We start from the raw sequence: 18061 nt of genomic DNA, 5'->3' as shown, positions 1-18061 counted from the left end.
TTTTACCCAACTCCATCCTTGTCACCAGACCACCTGCCCATTGCTGTAATTCGCGACCCGCTCCCTTCGTGCCTGCTCGCATTCACCTTTTACAACCAAAAGACTTATACGTAATTAATTCGGTATTTTGTCCTTTCTTCCCCCAAATACCCCTGGTACATTACATTTCATTGCGCTCTGGCATAAGATCCTGTACGTTGACAGTACACGTCTTGGACACGCGTCACAACCATGGCATACATAGAGCGGATAAGTTTCGCGCTGCCCTCAATCCCCTGCCTCGTCGAGCATATCCGTATCGGGCTATCACTTCAGAGTCAGCACAAGAGTATCTCTGACCAGGCGCTGTGATCGTCCTTGGCAGATCATAATACGCCGCTCGGAGGCCTACGCGTGACTGCTCCTTCATTCGGAACTATAATTTCTCTCTGCCACTCCTGGAAAGAGATGGGATTGATTCTCGCAGCAATTGTGGGGACACAAGTTTGCTTCAGCGTAGTTACGCCGTAGTAGAAGATCCGAGACGGAGCCCCTACTTCATCCAGGCCATCCGCAAAGTTCTCGACTTATGACTGTCGGAACTACCTTGGCCTTGCACTGGCAGTCTTCTATTCCGACATCGAAGCAGGAGCTTCCCGCATCACGAGGGTATACGAGGTACGCCCAGCTTCTCCACAGACGGCTGCAGTACTGTAAAGGGTTTAGCGCTGATTTATGTCACTAGGCTATTTACAGACTTCCGCTTTCTGCTGAACATAGCCATGCCGCCCCGAACAGGACATGAGATATAAAGTGATGTGTCTGCATAGAATTATTGACATATCCATCACCCTTTTATCAAGTTGTATACCCTGTCGCAGCCGCTTTCTCTCCCTCACCAGCCATCAACTCTCGGTTTCACCATGTCTCCGAATATTCCGTCGATTCCCGTCTCCATTGCACCCACAGCATCCGAGCTGGAGAATGGTGAACTCGGACAACGCAATCTCGAGATAGCGATCCGAGCTCTCTTCCGTGACGGCCTTGTAGTGTTGGAAAACATGGTTGACCATGCAGTTCTGGATAGACTGAACAAGAAGATGGTCGAGGATGCCTACGAACTTCAGGCAAGGGAGGACAGTCCTTTCAATTACAACAAAGGCAACATTCAGCAGGATCCTCCCATGACTAAGGAATGGTTCAGCAAAGATATCTACGTCAGTAAGTTCTCATCTCCAACTACACTGGAACTCCACAAACGCTTGCTAATGTTGCAGACCCAATCGTTACTCATGTCACATCCACTATGTTGGGCCCTAAGCCGTCGTTGCGCTTTGTGTCCGGAAATACTGCTCTACCTCCAACAGCGTCGTCGCCACCTGCCTCCCAACCAACCCACAATGACGCTGATTTTGATCATCCATCAATTCCGTTTGCTCTAGTCGTCAACGTCCCTCTGGTGACCATGACTCCGGAGAATGGGTCAACAGAGGTCTGGCTTGGAACTCACGACGGTACTACTCTTGCCGATCAAGAGGGCGAACACGGTGACCGTGCCAGTGGAAGAATCAAGAAGCATCTGCTCGACGCTCGCAGGGAGGTCAGACCACCAACGCAGCCAGTAGTCAAGAAAGGGAGTATCATCATCCGCGACTTGAGACTCTGGCACGGAGGCAAGCCCAATCTTACACAAACCCCAAGAGTGATGCTCGCAATGAGTAAGTTTTGACTTTATACCAAGTGACCGTTAAGCTCACCCTTGACAGTACACTTTGCGCCCTGGTACCGTAATCAGATGCAAGTAGAGTTTGCGGAAGAGCTGGAAGAGGAACTTTCGCTCGAGAAGACAGGACTGCGGGTTGCCGGCACATACGTTCCAAGTGAGCAGTTGCTGAAAAACTACTTGAATCGGCCTTATGGCAACGCGTATGACTTCAACCAGACGGAGAAGATCGAAGGTGTTTTCTAAATTAAACCCTAACATGAGCTTTCTCCATAGGTGAACCTAGTAGTGTACATGTCTCCGTTATCAATACCTATCTCTACGCCATCTTAGCATAGCTTTTCACGCTATGAATTCGCAAGTTTCCTAATTTACACCGGTCCTCCATATCGCGGGGTAACTATACGAGCATAATGTCAGCATCCCATCGCCAAGCTGAATCTATATGGGTGCATGCTCAATGGCGTGAGTTCATTGGTGACAGCCTACGCAAGCATGCTCAGTAAGCTTCCAACAGCACGTCAGCTATCGGCTAGACGAACACAGACATTTGCATCAAAACATGTCGTCTTCATCTTTGTATTCTTTTCTCTTTGCTACATCTTACCAGTAATATCAGTAATGATTAATGTTTTGCCGATTGTTTGGCTTAAGTGCACCACGACAATAATCTTATTGCTTGAATTGTACTACATACGCTAAACACGCAACTACGACATCACCACTGAGATGATCGCCGGGGACGAGAGCAGCAATATGGAGACTACATTGGCGATTGAAGTACCACTTATGTTGTTGGCTTTTTTTACGGTTGTTCTGAGGGTATATTCGAGGTTTGCGGTTAAGAGGAAGTTGGCGCTAGATGACATCCTGATCATATTGGGCACGGTACATGCAACCCAAAGACTTGCTTGTTGGAGACTTTAGTCAATCTTTGTTAAAGATTGAAGCTGACAAAACGCAGGCTGCAGCGCTTGCTCGCACAGTAATCTCCTGCATGAGTGCGGATGATGAATGGGGGTATGACCGCAAAGGGTGAGTGCATGTTGCTTTTATCGAAAAATTACTGTTCTAACAACGCTTCAAGTCCAGACCGCATATCTGAAATACCTTACTATCAAGTACATCACCCCTTCTATCAAACATGGCCATCACTAACCTCGCCACCCAGCACATCTTCACCCGCCGCCTCTTTTACCTTCTCGCCGCAACGCTTACCCGCCTCTCAATCTTAACCTACTACCTACGCATCTTCCCCCCGTCCCTCTCGTTCCTGCGCCCCCTCTCTTATATCCTGATACTACTTTCGCTCCTCCACTTCATCCAAGTCCTCACTGTTCTCTCCCTCTTCTGCAAAGATATCGCCTTACTCTGGTCATCACACTGGCGCTCCTTTCATGGCTCATCGTGTTTCAGCTCGCTGGTATACAGCTACTCCGCTGCCATTGGTGACAGCGTAGTCGATAGTCTCATCTTCGCGCTGCCGCTACCATATGTATGGCAGCTTTCCAAGTTGGGGTTAAAGAAGCGGTTGGGTCTGATACTAGTGTTTGGATTGGGTTTTGTCGTTTGCGTAGTGGCGTTGCTTCAGATTCCAGTGTTGCGGCGGAGAGAAGAGGACGGAGAGTACTTTGGGGGAAAAGTTAATGTGCTGGTTGCAGTGCAGATCTGTTTCGGGATCGTAGCAGCTTCATTGCCGGATTTGAGGGGATGCATTGCGAGGGGTTGCTTTGGGAAGGCTGGATGGGGACGTGGGGGTGATGGCAGTGGTAGTGGGAGAAGAGCAGAGGCGAGGGATGTCGAGCGGGGATTATCACATGATGGAGAGATGAGCGGCGGGAAGAAAGGGTTCCGAAGGCCGGACTGGATGAGAACTGGTATTCCTGCGAGTTTGATGTCGACGACGACGGTCACGCTTCATGAGGGCACTCGGCTTTCGGGGGTAGATAGTCGGGATTTGGTTGCAAGACCAGAGACGGCTGCAGTCAAGTAGCAATTTGTTATATGGCAAACCCCTCTGATTACCATATAGTTTTCAGTGGAGTTTCTGTAGAACCTTCGATGCGCTCAGAAGACGGCATCGGGAATATTCAATTTCATCGAAAACCTCCGGGTCACCCATCTTATCTATACCGCGACGCGAAACCAAACAGGCATCGGGAATGACCTCGGGAAGTAGCTACCACACTACCCCAACAAACCTACTAGCGTCATGTGGGGAACCTGAACCGGCATATTAGGTACTGCTGACTCACCCCCACCATTAGCCCATCTTACTGTGCCAACACTCGAAAAGCTCAGCTGGTACACTCCTCATTGCCTTGATTCGGTTACACAATATGCATGAGTATTAGGCCTTTGAAAGTTCTCAGGTTGCAGCGGAACGTAAGGTGTAGTGGGGTTGGGCGGAAGGGGCGTCGCAATCGGAAGAGGGAAGTGACCAAAAGGGGAAGAGGCGTACATGCATACTAATGTAGTTTACTCAGCCTGGTGGTGCACCCGTCTTAGCAATGGCCGGAGGCGGAGCAGGGAAAGTTATAAAAGACTGGCACTTCGTATTCAGCGTTCTCTTTCTTTTTCGAATGACGAGATTTGTTTATCAGTTGGAAAAACAATGGCACAACAATCCTATGACTTTATCATCGTCGGTGGTCAGACTCTCTATGTGACCCCTTGTTCCACCTCACGACTAACATAGTACTTTGTAGCCGGAACGGCAGGTTGTCTCCTCGCACATCGGCTCTCGCACTCTGCAAAGAAGCCCTCTGTGCTCCTCCTCGAAGCTGGATCTAAGCCTTCGGGCGCCTACCTGAGCGCTCCTTTCCACAGATACCATGCGCAAGCTATGCGTCCAGATCTTGACCACGGATACGTCTCCGAGCCGGAGCCCGGACTCAACGGACGGCAGATACCGTATACACGAGGCAAAGGACTTGGCGGGAGTTCGATACTGAACTTCGCTGTGTACCTGTATGGAAGTAGTGAAGACTACAATCGGTGGGCTGAATTTGTTGGAGATGAAGAGGGAGAATGGAGCTGGGAAACTGTGCATAAATCGTTTGGCAAAATTGAGAATTACGATTTTGAGGGCTCAAAGGGGTACAAGCATCTCGCTGATCCGAGCACCAACCCGCATGGCACGGCTGGGAATGTGGAAGTAGGGTTGCCAAAAGAGTTGGAGGGCGGTGCAGAGCCACAGATAGAGGCGCTGGTAAAAGAGGGGTGGAAGGTAAATCTGGACTTGAACTCGGGGGATCCGGTCGGAGTGGGCATCTTTCCGAGTAGTTATTCTCGCCAAGGGAAGACTACGAGTGCAACTGCACATTTGCTGGATGCACCGGAAAACGTGCATATTTGGACAGATGCGAAGGTGGCGAAGTTTGTTTGGGCGGGGAAGAAGGTTGTCGGGATCGTCACGGAGGATGGCCGGAACGGTAGGTTGATCTGGAACATGTTTAGATGATAGAATGCTAACTTTTGGCAGCGACTGCGAAGAAAGAAGTCATCATCTGCGGTGGCGCAATTGACACACCAAAGCTCCTCTTGCTAAACGGCATCGGCCCTGCCGATGAACTTAGTCCTCTCGGTATCGATGTCAAAGTGAATCTGCCAGGCGTAGGCAAAGGACTCCACGACCACGTCCTGACTTTCATGTCAGTCGAGGTTGGCGGCTCAATTAATGACAGATACGCCTTTGAATCCAACGAAAAGCTCATGGCCGAAGCAGAGGCTGCATGGGAAAAGGACCAGACGGGAGCTTTTGCGCTCCAAAATTCGGGTCTGTGGGGTGGGTTTGTCAAGTTACCTGGGCTGGAGAAGTTGAAAGAGTTCGAAAATTTGCCAAAAGACGTGCAAGAATATCTGACGAAAGACAAGGTGCCAACGTTCGAGTTCATTGCGAACAGCACGCTCTGGCCACCAGGCACACAACTCGAGTCGGGAAACACGTACTTGACATTCATCGCTTTCCTCATGAACCCGCAATCAACTGGCTCCATTACGCTACGCTCGGCCAAGGCAGAAGATAAGCCTGTCATCAAGCTAAACTACCTCACGCACCCCTACGACAAGCGCATCTTCCGCGAAGCTATACGAGAGACTTGGACGAAATTGACGTCATCACGGGTTATCGCACCGCACGTTGTGCGCACCATCCTGGGTCCAAACAGCATGGATGATGCCGATGTAGATGCTTTTGCGAGGGAAAATGCGTCAACGGTGTGGCATGCCGGGGGAACGTGTAGGATGGGCAAAGACGGGGATGAGGGCGCGGTGGTAGACAAGGGTTTTAGGGTGAGAGGGGTGGAGGGGCTAAGAGTAGTGGACATGAGCGTTGCGCCGGTTACAACAAACAATCATACCCAGGCCACGGCGTATGTAATTGCGCAGAGGGCAAGCGAGATGCTGGTGCGGGAGTATAGGTTGGATAGTGCTGAGGTACTTGCGCGTATGTGACGGGGCTGTGCGACATGCTGGAGAAGATGTCGACTGCGATTCGCACATGGCGAAGAGAGAGTAGACAAATAGAAAGACAAAGTTAGCAGCTCTCGTGCATAGAGTTCGCGACGCGTGGTGGGGTGACGCGGAGGAATGAACGACTACGGCCGTCGATTCTACGGTGTAGGCGCATGAACTGTACCGGCAATTACAAAATCACAACTACCATACACCGCATGTGCGAGTGGGCTCCGGCCAGCGTGGCGGTGGAAATTGCATGACGGATGGTGCTGGCGAACGTGCGTAGACTGAAGAGGATGATGCCCGCGCCGTGGTTGCTCGGTGAACGGGCGGGCTTGTAGTCAAGTATCAAAAGTAAACGAACGTGGCATAGAAGCGCCTGACAGCACACCACCAACTGCATCTTTCTAGGCTTTCTAGACCACACCCCAGAGTAAAAATAAATCACGGCCAGGAACACGACAACGTCTACAAGGATAGTGACAGGTTTCCCGACAATTGGCGCAAGTGCATACCGGTGTTGGAGCGGCTTCCCCAACCACCCACCTCGTACCCAACCACCGGCTTGCGTAGTCCCCCAACCTCACGCATATTCTAAGTGTACCCTTTTCTACCAGCCCTCGTCTTGCACGCTTGCTCCCATCTTCCCACCCATTTCCCACGCATTCTGTACTTGATCGATACTGACTTTTTGTTTTACTTTTATTGCGGACCGTTCACGTCGTACACGCGCCGGCCAGTCATCGCATTCCCCGGAGCTGCACGCTAGCCAACAGATCGACCCCGCAGCTACCCACCCATTCACCGCTTCCGACGACAGAGTGTCGCGTCTTTCCGCTTTCTGCAAACAGATACATTCCAATCGCAGTCGTTTCTGCGCCTGTTTGCATCTTTCGCTCACAATCATGCGTCTTTTCCATGCGCCGCCCGCCGCCCTCGGCCTTGTCGCTTTCGCATATCTTCCCTCTACCTTTGCGAAGCCATACCGGTACCCAGTCCATCAAGAAGAACTTTTGGGTTTTCACAACTCGTCGCAATTAATTGGGAGACAAGAAAAGTGCGCCAATCCCTGTGGTTTTGAGGGCTGGCTCTGCTGCCCTACAGGCACAACATGCTACACTGATGCCAGCAACCAGGCGCAGTGCGGTGGTGCTGCAACCCCAGCTGCTGGCGCAGGAGGATACTGGCAATACCACACGACGACTTACGTTGAGACGGTCGGCCTGTTGACCAAGACATCCGTCTTCAGCACCTATGTCCCCGCGACTGCGACACAGACATGCAAAGACTCACAAAATCCCTGTGGCTCCACCTGTTGCGATTCGGGCTACTACTGCCTCACTGCCGGCCAGTGTGCCTTGATCGCTGGTGGGAGCTCAGGAGGCATTGTGCCTACCGGTACGTTGGCCCCCTCTGCTCCTCTTCGACCTACCAGCTCAGGAATCGTTGTAGTCACATACACCGGCACCCCGACTGTCACAGTACCCTTCCAGACGCCAATTCCTACGGGCGCTTCCGGCAGCCTGGTCCCAACTCAGGAAAGCAACAATGGCCTCAGCGGAGGCGCAATTGCCGGTATCGTCATTGGTGTCATTCTCGGCATATTGCTCCTTCTGCTCCTCTGCCTCTTCTGCTGCGCACGCGCCCTCTTCGACACCCTGCTCGCCATCTTCGGCATTGGCAAGAAGCGCAAGCACACTCACGAGGAGACATACATTGAGGAGCACCACCACAGCGGTGGTAGCGCTGCTGCTGGTGGTGGCCGCTGGTACGGCGCTGCCCGACCTGCCCGTCCATCGCGCGCCGGCTCTGAAAAGCACGGTGGTGCGAAGAAGGGCCTTGGTCTTGCGGCCGGTCTGGGTGGATTGGCTCTTGCGCTGGGCTTGAAGAGGAGACACGATGCAAAGGCCGAAGACAAGAGCACCACTGTCAGTGGAACGTCGTACATGTACAGCGACTACACAAGCACAAGTAAGTAATCCCGTCGGCCCGAATTATCAGCATAATGCTAACAACCACCTAGGCAGCGCAAGCTCTTCGGATCGCCACACTCGCCGAACACACCACTCGTCAAGACGATGATCGGCTCAGCGTTGTGGACGTCTTTCTCTTGTACAACTTTTTCGCTTCTTTGCGTGTCGAGTTTCCGCGAGTACCCTAAGGGGTGGTTTTCTTCTTTCTGCTGATTAATGTTCTGGCTGCAACTTGGCCCAGACGGCGTTTTACGGTATTTTCTTCCAGCGTCAACGAACGAGCGACTGAATGTGTTACTACGAGTGGCGGTGATTATGGATTAATGAGAATGAAGCATTGAACGGTATGCAAAAAACACGAGATACGGGATCATGTACATGGATGTTGGAGAAAGCCGTGAGGGCTGTGAATACAACGATGATGATTTTTACACCATGATGAACCAATTGTGCCACATTGATTGTTCGATTTTTACAGAAAACTGTAGAGTACTAACATAGGCATGTGTATTCTGTGAAATGACAGTAGAATGGAAACGACGCCGTGGAGTTATCCATTTGCTCATTATTGATAGTTGGAAAACAACACCAACCAGGTCGGAGCATACTAGAAAAATAGCGAAGCACCTTGACTGATCAAGTGTACTCGCGAGTTGCTTAGAAAGGCGATGACGATCGCGAGTGCCAAGAATAAAGTGGGATGGCGCGCTAGTGTGGAGCTCCAGCACCTTCCCTGTGACAAGTACTCACGTAATACCCGCGCTGCCTGCTTCTCTAGACTCTCCATTTACACCCTTCACATATCAACTCAACCACAGTAGACAATCCAGTTGACCTTGTTTGTCTACACTTCACGACTGCATCATCAAGACTACCCCGCGATACACGAGGCGCCCGCAACCGCCACACTTGACAGCTTACAGGCTTCGCAACAGCCGGCAAACTGGGGAAGAGACATCGGAGCGACGAGGACACTCGTCCCAGCAAGAGAGATAAAGTCATGACAGTAAGTGCGCCTTGCCTTGTGACTGATACAATGTTGCTGTTGGATGCGCCCTGCATGGGTGCAGCCGACCATTGGCGGACACCGAGTCTCCTATGTCTCGTGCATGGCTATGCATGTCGCTTTCAAGTATGGCTAATATATCCTAGGAAAAAATGCAGGTCGACAGTCCTGCCACTGCTATCGAACAGCTCAAGGAGGCATCCGGCAACAATGGCGAAATCGACGAGTCCCTCTACAGCCGACAGCTGTATGTGCTGGGCCACGAGGCCATGAAGCGTATGGGCTCATCCAACGTCCTCGTGGCTGGTCTACGAGGTCTTGGTGTTGAGATCGCAAAAAACATCGCCCTGGCCGGTGTCAAGTCGCTGACGCTCTACGACCCCAAGCCCGCCGCTCTCGCCGATTTGTCGTCACAGTTCTTCCTCACACCCGCCGATGTAGGGAAGCCGCGCGCCTCCGCCACCGTACCCAAAGTCTCCGAACTCAACCCATACACACCCGTCCAGGAATACAGCGGTGGGGATTTGACATCAGACCTGTCGCAGTTGAAGCAGTTCCAGGTCATTGTACTGACCGACACTGCGCTTGAAGATCAGATCAAGATCGCAGACTATTGCCATGATAACGGCATCTTCATTGTCATCACCGACACATATGGTCTGTTCGGCACAATCTTCACTGATTTCGGCAAGAACTTCACCGTTGGCGACCCAACCGGCGAGAACGTTAGCACCGGTATCATCGCTGGTATTGATGAGGAGGGTATCGTCTCAGCATTGGATGAGACAAGGCACGGTCTTGAAGATGGCGACTGGGTCACATTCTCAGAGGTCGAGGGTATGGAGGGCCTGAACGGTTGTGCACCTCGCAAAATTGAGGTCAAGGGACCCTACACCTTCTCTATTGGCGATGTATCTGGGTTGGGAGAGTACAAGAAAGGTGGCCAGTTCATCCAGGTCAAGATGCCAAAGATTATTAACTTTGAGCCTTTCAGCAAGCAGCTGAAGAAGCCCGAGCTCCTCATTTCCGACTTCGCCAAGTTCGACCGACCACAACAGCTGCACGTTGGTATTCATGCCCTTCACAAGTTCGCAAGCCTTCACAAGGGCGAGTTCCCACGCCCTCACCACGAGGCTGATGCGACTGAGCTCTTCAAGATTGCGCAGGAAATCGCAGCTCAAGGGGAGGAGAAGGTCGAGCTGGATGAGAAGCTCATCAAGGAACTCAGTTACCAAGCTCGCGGTGACCTCAGCCCGGTCGCTGCATTCTTTGGTGGTATGGCTGCGCAGGAAGTCTTGAAATCTGTGTCCGGAAAGTTCCACCCCATCGTTCAGTTCCTCTACTTTGACTCGCTAGAGTCTCTCCCAACATCGACAACCCGTTCGGAAGAGCAGTGCGCGCCGATTGGCTCACGTTATGATGGTCAAATCGCTGTCTTGGGTCAGGAATACCAGAAGAAACTCAGCAATGTCAAACAGTTCCTCGTTGGTGCGGGTGCCATTGGCTGCGAGATGCTGAAGAACTGGGCAATGATGGGTCTAGGCACTGGGCCCGAAGGCAAGATCACCGTAACCGATAACGACCAGATCGAGAAGAGCAATCTTAACCGACAGTTCTTATTCCGACCGGCCGACGTTGGCAAGCTAAAGAGCGACGCTGCAGCAAAGGCTGTACAAGTCATGAACCCCGACCTCAGTGGGAAGGTTGTTACCTTGCAAGACAAGGTCGGTCCTGAGACCGAGCATATCTTCAACGAGGAGTTCTGGAACTCGCTGGACGGAGTCACAAACGCACTCGACAACGTAGAGGCACGTACATATGTTGATCGTCGATGTGTGTTCTTCCGCAAGCCTCTGCTCGATAGCGGCACTCTTGGTACCAAGGGCAACACCCAGGTTGTCCTGCCATTTATCACAGAGTCTTATTCCTCGTCACAAGATCCACCGGAGAAGTCTTTCCCCATGTGCACACTGAGGAGTTTCCCCAACCGAATTGAGCACACCATTGCGTGGGCGCGGGAGTCGTTTGATTCTCTGTTCGTCAAGGGACCCGAAATCGTCAACCTGTATCTGACGCAGCCTGATTACCTTGGCGCATCACTGAAGCAGTCTGGAAATGAGAAGCAGACTCTGGAGACTCTGCGAGACTTCTTGGTGACCGAGAAGCCGCTGTCTTTTGATGACTGCATTGTCTGGGCTCGCCATCAGTTCGAGAAGAACTACAACCACGCCATCGCGCAATTGCTTTACAATTTCCCCAAGGACTCCAAGACGGGATCTGGTCAGCCATTCTGGTCAGGACCAAAGCGTGCGCCTGACCCATCCAAGTTTGACCCTTCAAACCCAACCCATTTCACATATGTCGAAGCAGCTGCTACTCTACACGCGTACAACTATGGTATCAAGCCAAATGCGTCTCGGGAACACTACGTCGAAGTGCTCAATGACATGATTGTTCCCGACTTCCAACCCGATCCTACCGTAAAGATTCAAGCCGACGAGAAGGAGCCAGATCCAAACGCCAACCAGGCTGGCGGCGACGATAGTGGATCGCTCGACAGCATTATCAACCAGCTTCCAGCACCGAAGTCGCTCGCTGGATTCAAGCTTGAGCCTGTAGAGTTCGAGAAGGATGATGACACCAATCATCACATCGACTTCATCACTGCCGCCAGCAACCTTCGTGCGGAGAACTACAAGATTGAGCAAGCAGACCGACACAAGACGAAGTTCATTGCTGGAAAGATTATCCCTGCCATTGCGACCACTACAGCACTGGTCACCGGCCTTGTCAACCTTGAACTGTACAAGATCATCGATGGCAAGACCGACATTGAGCAGTACAAGAACGGCTTCATTAACTTGGCACTTCCATTCTTCGGCTTTAGCGAGCCAATTGCAAGCCCGAAGGGTACTTACCAAGGGCATGATGGCGAGGTCACGATTGACAAGCTATGGGATCGTTTCGAAGTAGACGACATCCCACTGAAGGACTTTGTGGCGCACTTTGAGAAGAAGGGTCTCTCGATTCAGATGATCAGCTCCGGTGTCAGCCTACTTTACGCATCTTTCTATCCTCCCAGCAAGCTAAAGGATAGGATGCCTCTTACGCAAGTATCTACATTTTTATCGTTTATACAAATACTAACAAAGTCCAGGATGAGCAAGCTCGTTGAGCACGTAAGTAAGAAGCCTGTACCGGACCACCAGAAGAACGTCATCTTCGAGATCACAGCCGAGGACCAGAAGGAGGAGGATGTTGAGATACCGTACGTGATGGTCAAGTTGAAGTAGACTTTCGTCTACTTGGACCACGAAGATTGAGTGATGAGATAAGGGATTGGGTATCCGCTGAATGATATGTATAGACGAGCATAGCTTGCATGAATAGAACCTTTCAATCGACACCTTGTCTTGTTCCTTGATGAAGTCAAAGGTGGAGCTTGAGACTCGCGCCCGGTAGTCGGGCGATTGTGGGGCAAATTGCCAAGACTTGCAGGCCTACCCGCGGATGCTGATTATCAAGCCTCCAGGTCTTTCTCTCCGCATGCAACGATGTAGCCCTCACATTTCGCCCCTCGCAATTACACAAGCTATGGTACCCTCACTAGAAGAGCCAGTACAGGTTGATTTCGAAGCGCCTTTGAAAGCAGCACCAAAGCTCGTTGCGCCTGAGCCTGGTACGTCTGCCCCGCCACCCCTCGGCGTCGCACTCCATCATTCATGTGACGACTGACGACTGACAACATTCATAGAGCACTGCCCAGGTCCTGAATCTGCTACAGCAGGTCAAGCAGACTCATGCGCAGGATGTCCTAACCAGTCGATATGCGCGTCCGCGCCGAAAGGCCCAGATCCCGACATACCCATTATAACCGCCCGCCTCTCCTCGGTCAAGCATAAAATCCTCGTTCTTTCGGGCAAGGGCGGTGTCGGCAAGTCAACCTTCAGCACCATGCTGTCGCACGGATTCGCATCAAACCCATCCTCGACCGTCGGTCTCATGGATACGGATATCTGCGGGCCAAGCATACCAAAGATGATGGGCGTAGAGGATGAAACCATACATGTCAGCGGAGAAGGATGGGAACCCGTATGGGTTAGCGAGAACCTCGGTGTCATGAGTGTACAGTTTATGCTACCGAACCGCGACGACGCCGTAATCTGGCGCGGCGCAAAGAAGAACGGCCTCATCAAGAAGTTTCTCATGGACGTGACATGGGGCGAACTAGACTTCCTCGTCGTTGACACGCCCCCGGGCACCTCCGACGAACACTTGTCCGTAAATTCGTTCCTCAAAGCCTCTGGCGTCGACGGCGCAGTTCTTGTTTCCACACCGCAGGAAGTGTCGCTACTAGATGTGAGGAAGGAGATTGACTTTTGCCGGAAAGCGGGTATAGCTATCCTGGGGATTGTGGAGAACATGAGTGGATTTGTGTGTCCTGGATGTAAACATGAAAGCCATATCTTCAGGGCGAGTACCGGTGGTGCAGCAAAATTGGCTAAAGATCAGAACATCCCTTTCTTGGGCGCGGTGCCCCTGGACCCGAGGATAGGCATGGCATGTGATTTTGGCGAGAGTTTTTTGACGGCATATCCTGATAGTCCGGCTTGTGCGGCTATCAAAGAGGTGGTAAGGAGAGTGGGCGAAGAAATAGGGTTGAGTAGAGATGAAGTGCTGCCTGTGGATGATGAGGAAGAAGCATGAGGACTTGTAGTTGAATTGCAACGAAAACCACTTAGGGTCACCGCAATTGATTTGCAATAACATCGCATTGATATATACCAACATGTTCCAAGTAACCTGCTCCTAATGAATATCCTCACGTGTATCAATTCTTCCAATCGTCAAAGTCTTGCGTATACTTTCTACGTAAGCATCGCAGATTGCTATAGTCTGCAGATGATAGATGATATAATTTTTTCCACCTTTCCTCCCTATCAAATTATTTCTTTAGTCATAGATGTTTTACTGCAATAGGCAAGTTACGGATTCTCTTAGGTGTGGATTCTAGTAATCTGGCAGCTACCGCACGCACGTCCTTTTATTCCTTGCACTTCCAAGGCATTATGGTAGGAGCTTTCCTCTTTTCGAAAGTAGTGCAAGTTGGTGTAAATTATGGCGCATTTGGTCATGTGCAGGAAAGCTAGAGTTGCTGCGCGCGAGTTTGGTACCAGTATAGCCCGGTGGGCTGTGGTATACCAGTTACCTGTTTGGGCAAGTATTCAGATTGGGTGTGGATTGTGGTAAGGCATACGCGTTGAGCGCATTGCGGCCTGTTTGTGATTATGTAAGGGGCCGTGGGTGCATGTGATGGAGGGGATAGAAATAGATTGTGGCGGCATTATGGCAGGAGATGTTGAGTAAAGTTAAAATTGATACTAAATGGGAAGTAAGGGCAATTCGATTTTTATGTATTGCTTCACAAATATATGTGTAGTCTTGCATAGGTTGTGTGCTGCAACGCGGACTTATACGTTAGGCTGTGAAATGTAGATTATGTGTAGTGACTCTTAAGAGAGAACGATTAAACTAGATATAAGAAAGTTTGTATTTGCAAGGTATAGAATATATATGTAGAAGTCATTCATATCCGTGCTATAGAAAGACCCCAAGTACAGCGGGATAAGCTTCAAGCCCCTTGACAACCTACTTATGTTTTCAGGGTCTTGTTTCAACAATTGATCAGCATTAAAGCCACGTCGCCCTTTTTTGGAGCCGTCATCCGCATGCCACAATCTGTGCGCGAATCTTTCCCTGACATGCGCGGGTTGCAGGCTGGAGATTATGAGTGGGTCGCAGCCACACAACTGCCACGCCCGTTCGTCATCACGTCGCGCTAATGATTGCTTGGCAGAGGTAGTAATTGCTTGGCATGCATCGCAAAAGCTTGCTTTGGGCGTCTGTGGCGCGGAAAATCGATGGTGAGCTCATAGATATCGTTGGGAGCGATTCATGACCTTGCAAAGTAACAAAAGAGTGGGCATCAAGACACGTCGGATGGAGACGGCGTGAACGACGGGTCAAAAGATTGGTAGTAGTCCTGGTCCGCTCTTCTAAGATCCGCTACGGCGCGGAAGGCCTTGCCAGGATTCGAGCATGTCGTGCGGCAACAATCCTTGCCGTCGCTGTGCCATCAATCACAGGCACAACATCTTTCTTGACTGTCAGGCTAGAGCGGCTTTTTGTTTGGCTGCTTCGGCCTTCTCCTTCAGTTCATTCTTACATCCATCCAACCCCGCCTCCATAGTCGCGGTTTTCCCCAGAGTGCAGCACCGTATAGTCGCGCAATTGACTTCGTCGCGACAGGAACACCACCTCGACTAGCGTCGCGCATAGCATCCGCGCCAACATCAAGACTTCAGCTGGCAGCGTCAGAGCGCGTCGCCATTGTAAGTCCCTCGTTGCTCGGTTTGAGTCACTGTACTGACTGGGTCGTGAAGTGGTATACATCCCGCGCGCGTTTGCGGATATACTTTACTCAATTTCAAGACATCGATCCTGAACGCCATCAACCTTCGCTATGGCTACCGAATACCTCCCAAGTCATGAAGATCCAAGCGGCGTCACGGGCATCGGCCAGGGGCCCCAAGTTGTCAGCACCTCGGGTGTCTTGGACGTCATCATGGGCCCCCTTTTGAATTATAGACGCACCAGCAATCAGCAGACTGGGCAGCCCGTCTGGCACGGCAGTGTTCTGATCGTCACAACTCCCGGGCAGCAAGACGCGAATGCTGTATACTCGAACCCGCAACTTGTGCTTTCACCGGCTGGCGCAGTCGACAGGAGTATAGGCCATGTAAGGTTCAGCGTGGCGGAGAGGACCTTCCATGGACAAAAGCTATACGAAGATTCCAAGAAGGCCTTCTGGCGATTCATCATCGAGGCTCCCATGCAGCCATTCGAGTCGCGGTGGAGCTATGATATCCAGGGCCTGAAATATGTGGAAGGCTCCAAAGAAGAGAAGCCGCAAGTCTTCGTGATACCCTCAATCTCACAGTCGATGCGCATCATGTTCCACTCCTGCAACGGCTTCAGTGTTGGCACAGACATGGACATTTGGCAAGGACCTGTTCTGTGGAACGATGTTCTCCGTATGCACGAGCAGCGACCCTTCCACGTCATGATCGGTGGCGGTGACCAAATCTACAATGACGGAGTGCGAGTAGACGGCCCGCTCAAGCCCTGGACCGACATTGGCAACCCGCACAAGCGACGCGAATACCCCTTTGACAGGAAGATGCGTGATGAATGCGACGAGTACTACTACAACAACTACATCAGGTGGTATGGCCACAAGCCATTTTCTACTGCCAACAGCCAGATTCCCCAGGTCAACATCTGGGATGACCACGACATCATCGATGGTTTCGGCTCTTACACCGACCACTTCATGAACTGCGCTGTCTTCAGGGGTATCGGTGGAGTTGCACACAAGTACTATCTCTTGTTCCAGCACCATTTGGCCCCTCCAAAGAGCACATACACGACTGATGCACCAGAGACGACAGCTGTGGGCGCTTCAGGAGAGGGAACAACACCTGCAGACATTTCACAGCTGCAAAACACTTTCGTCATGACGGACGATGAGGGTGACTCATCCTACATTATTGGTCAGAAACCAGGCCCATATGTTGAGGAGCGCAGTCGCAACATCTACTGCCAGCTGGGCGCGCGCATTGCATTCGCCGGTATCGATGCACGAACAGAGCGCACCAGACATGTCATCAATTACAAGGAAACATATGACATGATTTTCGAGCGTCTAGACAAAGAGTTTAGCGCTAACCCCGAGCTCAAGCACATGATACTATTGCTTGGTGTACCCATCGCTTACCCACGACTGATCTGGCTCGAAAACATCCTTCAATCCCCATTGATTGCACCCATCAAGTTTCTGAACAAGCGCTTCGGCTTTGCCGGTGGCTTCTTCAACCAATTCGATGGCAAGGTCGATTTGCTCGATGACTTGGACGACCACTACACTGCACGGCAACATAAGCAGGAACGTCGGGATCTGATGCATAGGTTGCAGAGGTTCTCCCAGAAATTCTCAGCTCGTGTCACTATCCTTGGTGGAGACGTCCATCTCGGCGCCATCGGCCGCTTCTACTCAAACCCCAAGGCTGGTCTCCGCGCAGAGGAAGACTGGCGCTACATGCCCAACATCATCAGTTCCGCCATTACCAACAAGCCCCCGCCTCAGGCCGTTGCCAACCTCCTCGCCCGGCGCAACAAGATCCATCACCTGGACAAGGAGACAGACGAGACGTTGCTCGAAATCTTCGACCGCGACCCAGCGCTGCCCGACGGCGTGAATGCTTCAAACGGCACCAACGGTGCCGCCATCAATGGCGACGGCAAAGACGGCAAAATCGAACCTAAGACTTCTGCCAAGAACCACGCTACAATGCCATCCCGCAACTATGCCATCATCTGCGAATCCGTTGTTCCTCCCTCCGCCACACTCTCCGCCCCCGGCGCTGCACCCGGACAGGCACCTTCCATCAACACCAACGGCGATGCAAAGTCTACGCTCAGTGAAGCCCCAGGTCCCAAAGACAACATGCGCCAACCCTTCCATCTCGGTGAGCAGAGTGCCGGTACCCAGCATCCGGCTGCAGGTGGTATCCAACCGACTGGTCTCTGTGGACCCTATGGGTTGGATGTTTCGCTTAGAGTGGAAATTAGCAACAAAGATCGTGAGGGCAGGACGGACGGGTATGGCTTCACTATTCCGGCGCTACAGGTCAGTGATGCCCTGAGGCAGAAGGGCGTGAACTGGTAGGCCAAGTCGGTCTGCCATGGGAACAGCGGGAAGTTGTGGTAGAAGCGTGAGTGGAAAGATTACGAGCTAGAGGCAGACGGAGATGAGATGAGTAATTTGATAGAGAAGGGAGGTTAAGGGGCTGATGAAGACTT

General features: G+C 51.6%; 6 protein-coding genes across 6 annotated transcripts; all 6 read left to right on the top strand.

The window, feature by feature from the left end:
• Nucleotides 1-902: 902 nt before the first annotated feature.
• Nucleotides 903-1948, top strand: PtrM4_034710 (phytanoyl-CoA dioxygenase family protein; the record flags this gene model as incomplete). Its single annotated transcript, XM_001939291.1, has 3 exons — nt 903-1200; nt 1257-1697; nt 1746-1948. 3 exons carry the CDS (start codon nt 903-905, stop codon nt 1946-1948), a joined length of 942 nt encoding a protein of 313 aa, XP_001939326.1.
• A 2368-nt stretch (nt 1949-4316) lies between these two features.
• PtrM4_034700 (BetA, Choline dehydrogenase and related flavoprotein) lies at nt 4317-6157 on the top strand (the record flags this gene model as incomplete). Its single annotated transcript, XM_001939289.2, has 3 exons — nt 4317-4353; nt 4411-5136; nt 5187-6157. The coding sequence occupies 3 exons, from the start codon at nt 4317-4319 to the stop codon at nt 6155-6157; spliced, it is 1734 nt and encodes a 577-aa protein (XP_001939324.1).
• Nucleotides 6158-7065: 908 nt separating this feature from the next.
• PtrM4_034690 (uncharacterized protein) lies at nt 7066-8242 on the top strand (the record flags this gene model as incomplete). Its single annotated transcript, XM_001939288.1, has 2 exons — nt 7066-8131; nt 8184-8242. 2 exons carry the CDS (start codon nt 7066-7068, stop codon nt 8240-8242), a joined length of 1125 nt encoding a protein of 374 aa, XP_001939323.1.
• A 1049-nt stretch (nt 8243-9291) lies between these two features.
• On the top strand, nt 9292-12432 carry PtrM4_034680 (ubiquitin-activating enzyme E1; the record flags this gene model as incomplete). Its single annotated transcript, XM_001939287.2, has 1 exon — nt 9292-12432. One exon carries the CDS (start codon nt 9292-9294, stop codon nt 12430-12432), a length of 3141 nt encoding a protein of 1046 aa, XP_001939322.2.
• A 301-nt stretch (nt 12433-12733) lies between these two features.
• PtrM4_034670 (ParA multi-domain protein) lies at nt 12734-13846 on the top strand (the record flags this gene model as incomplete). Its single annotated transcript, XM_001939286.2, has 2 exons — nt 12734-12818; nt 12894-13846. The coding sequence occupies 2 exons, from the start codon at nt 12734-12736 to the stop codon at nt 13844-13846; spliced, it is 1038 nt and encodes a 345-aa protein (XP_001939321.1).
• A 1816-nt stretch (nt 13847-15662) lies between these two features.
• PtrM4_034660 (uncharacterized protein) lies at nt 15663-17927 on the top strand (the record flags this gene model as incomplete). The annotated part of the gene is made up of 1 exon (XM_066104089.1): nt 15663-17927. One exon carries the CDS (start codon nt 15663-15665, stop codon nt 17925-17927), a length of 2265 nt encoding a protein of 754 aa, XP_065966291.1.
• Nucleotides 17928-18061: the final 134 nt, after the last annotated feature.

The sequence above is a fragment of the Pyrenophora tritici-repentis genome, chromosome 1 (assembly GCF_003171515.1).
Source record: "Pyrenophora tritici-repentis strain M4 chromosome 1, whole genome shotgun sequence".
In the NCBI taxonomy this organism is placed as follows: domain Eukaryota; kingdom Fungi; phylum Ascomycota; class Dothideomycetes; order Pleosporales; family Pleosporaceae; genus Pyrenophora; species Pyrenophora tritici-repentis.
This window is presented reverse-complemented; position numbering and strand designations above follow the sequence as displayed.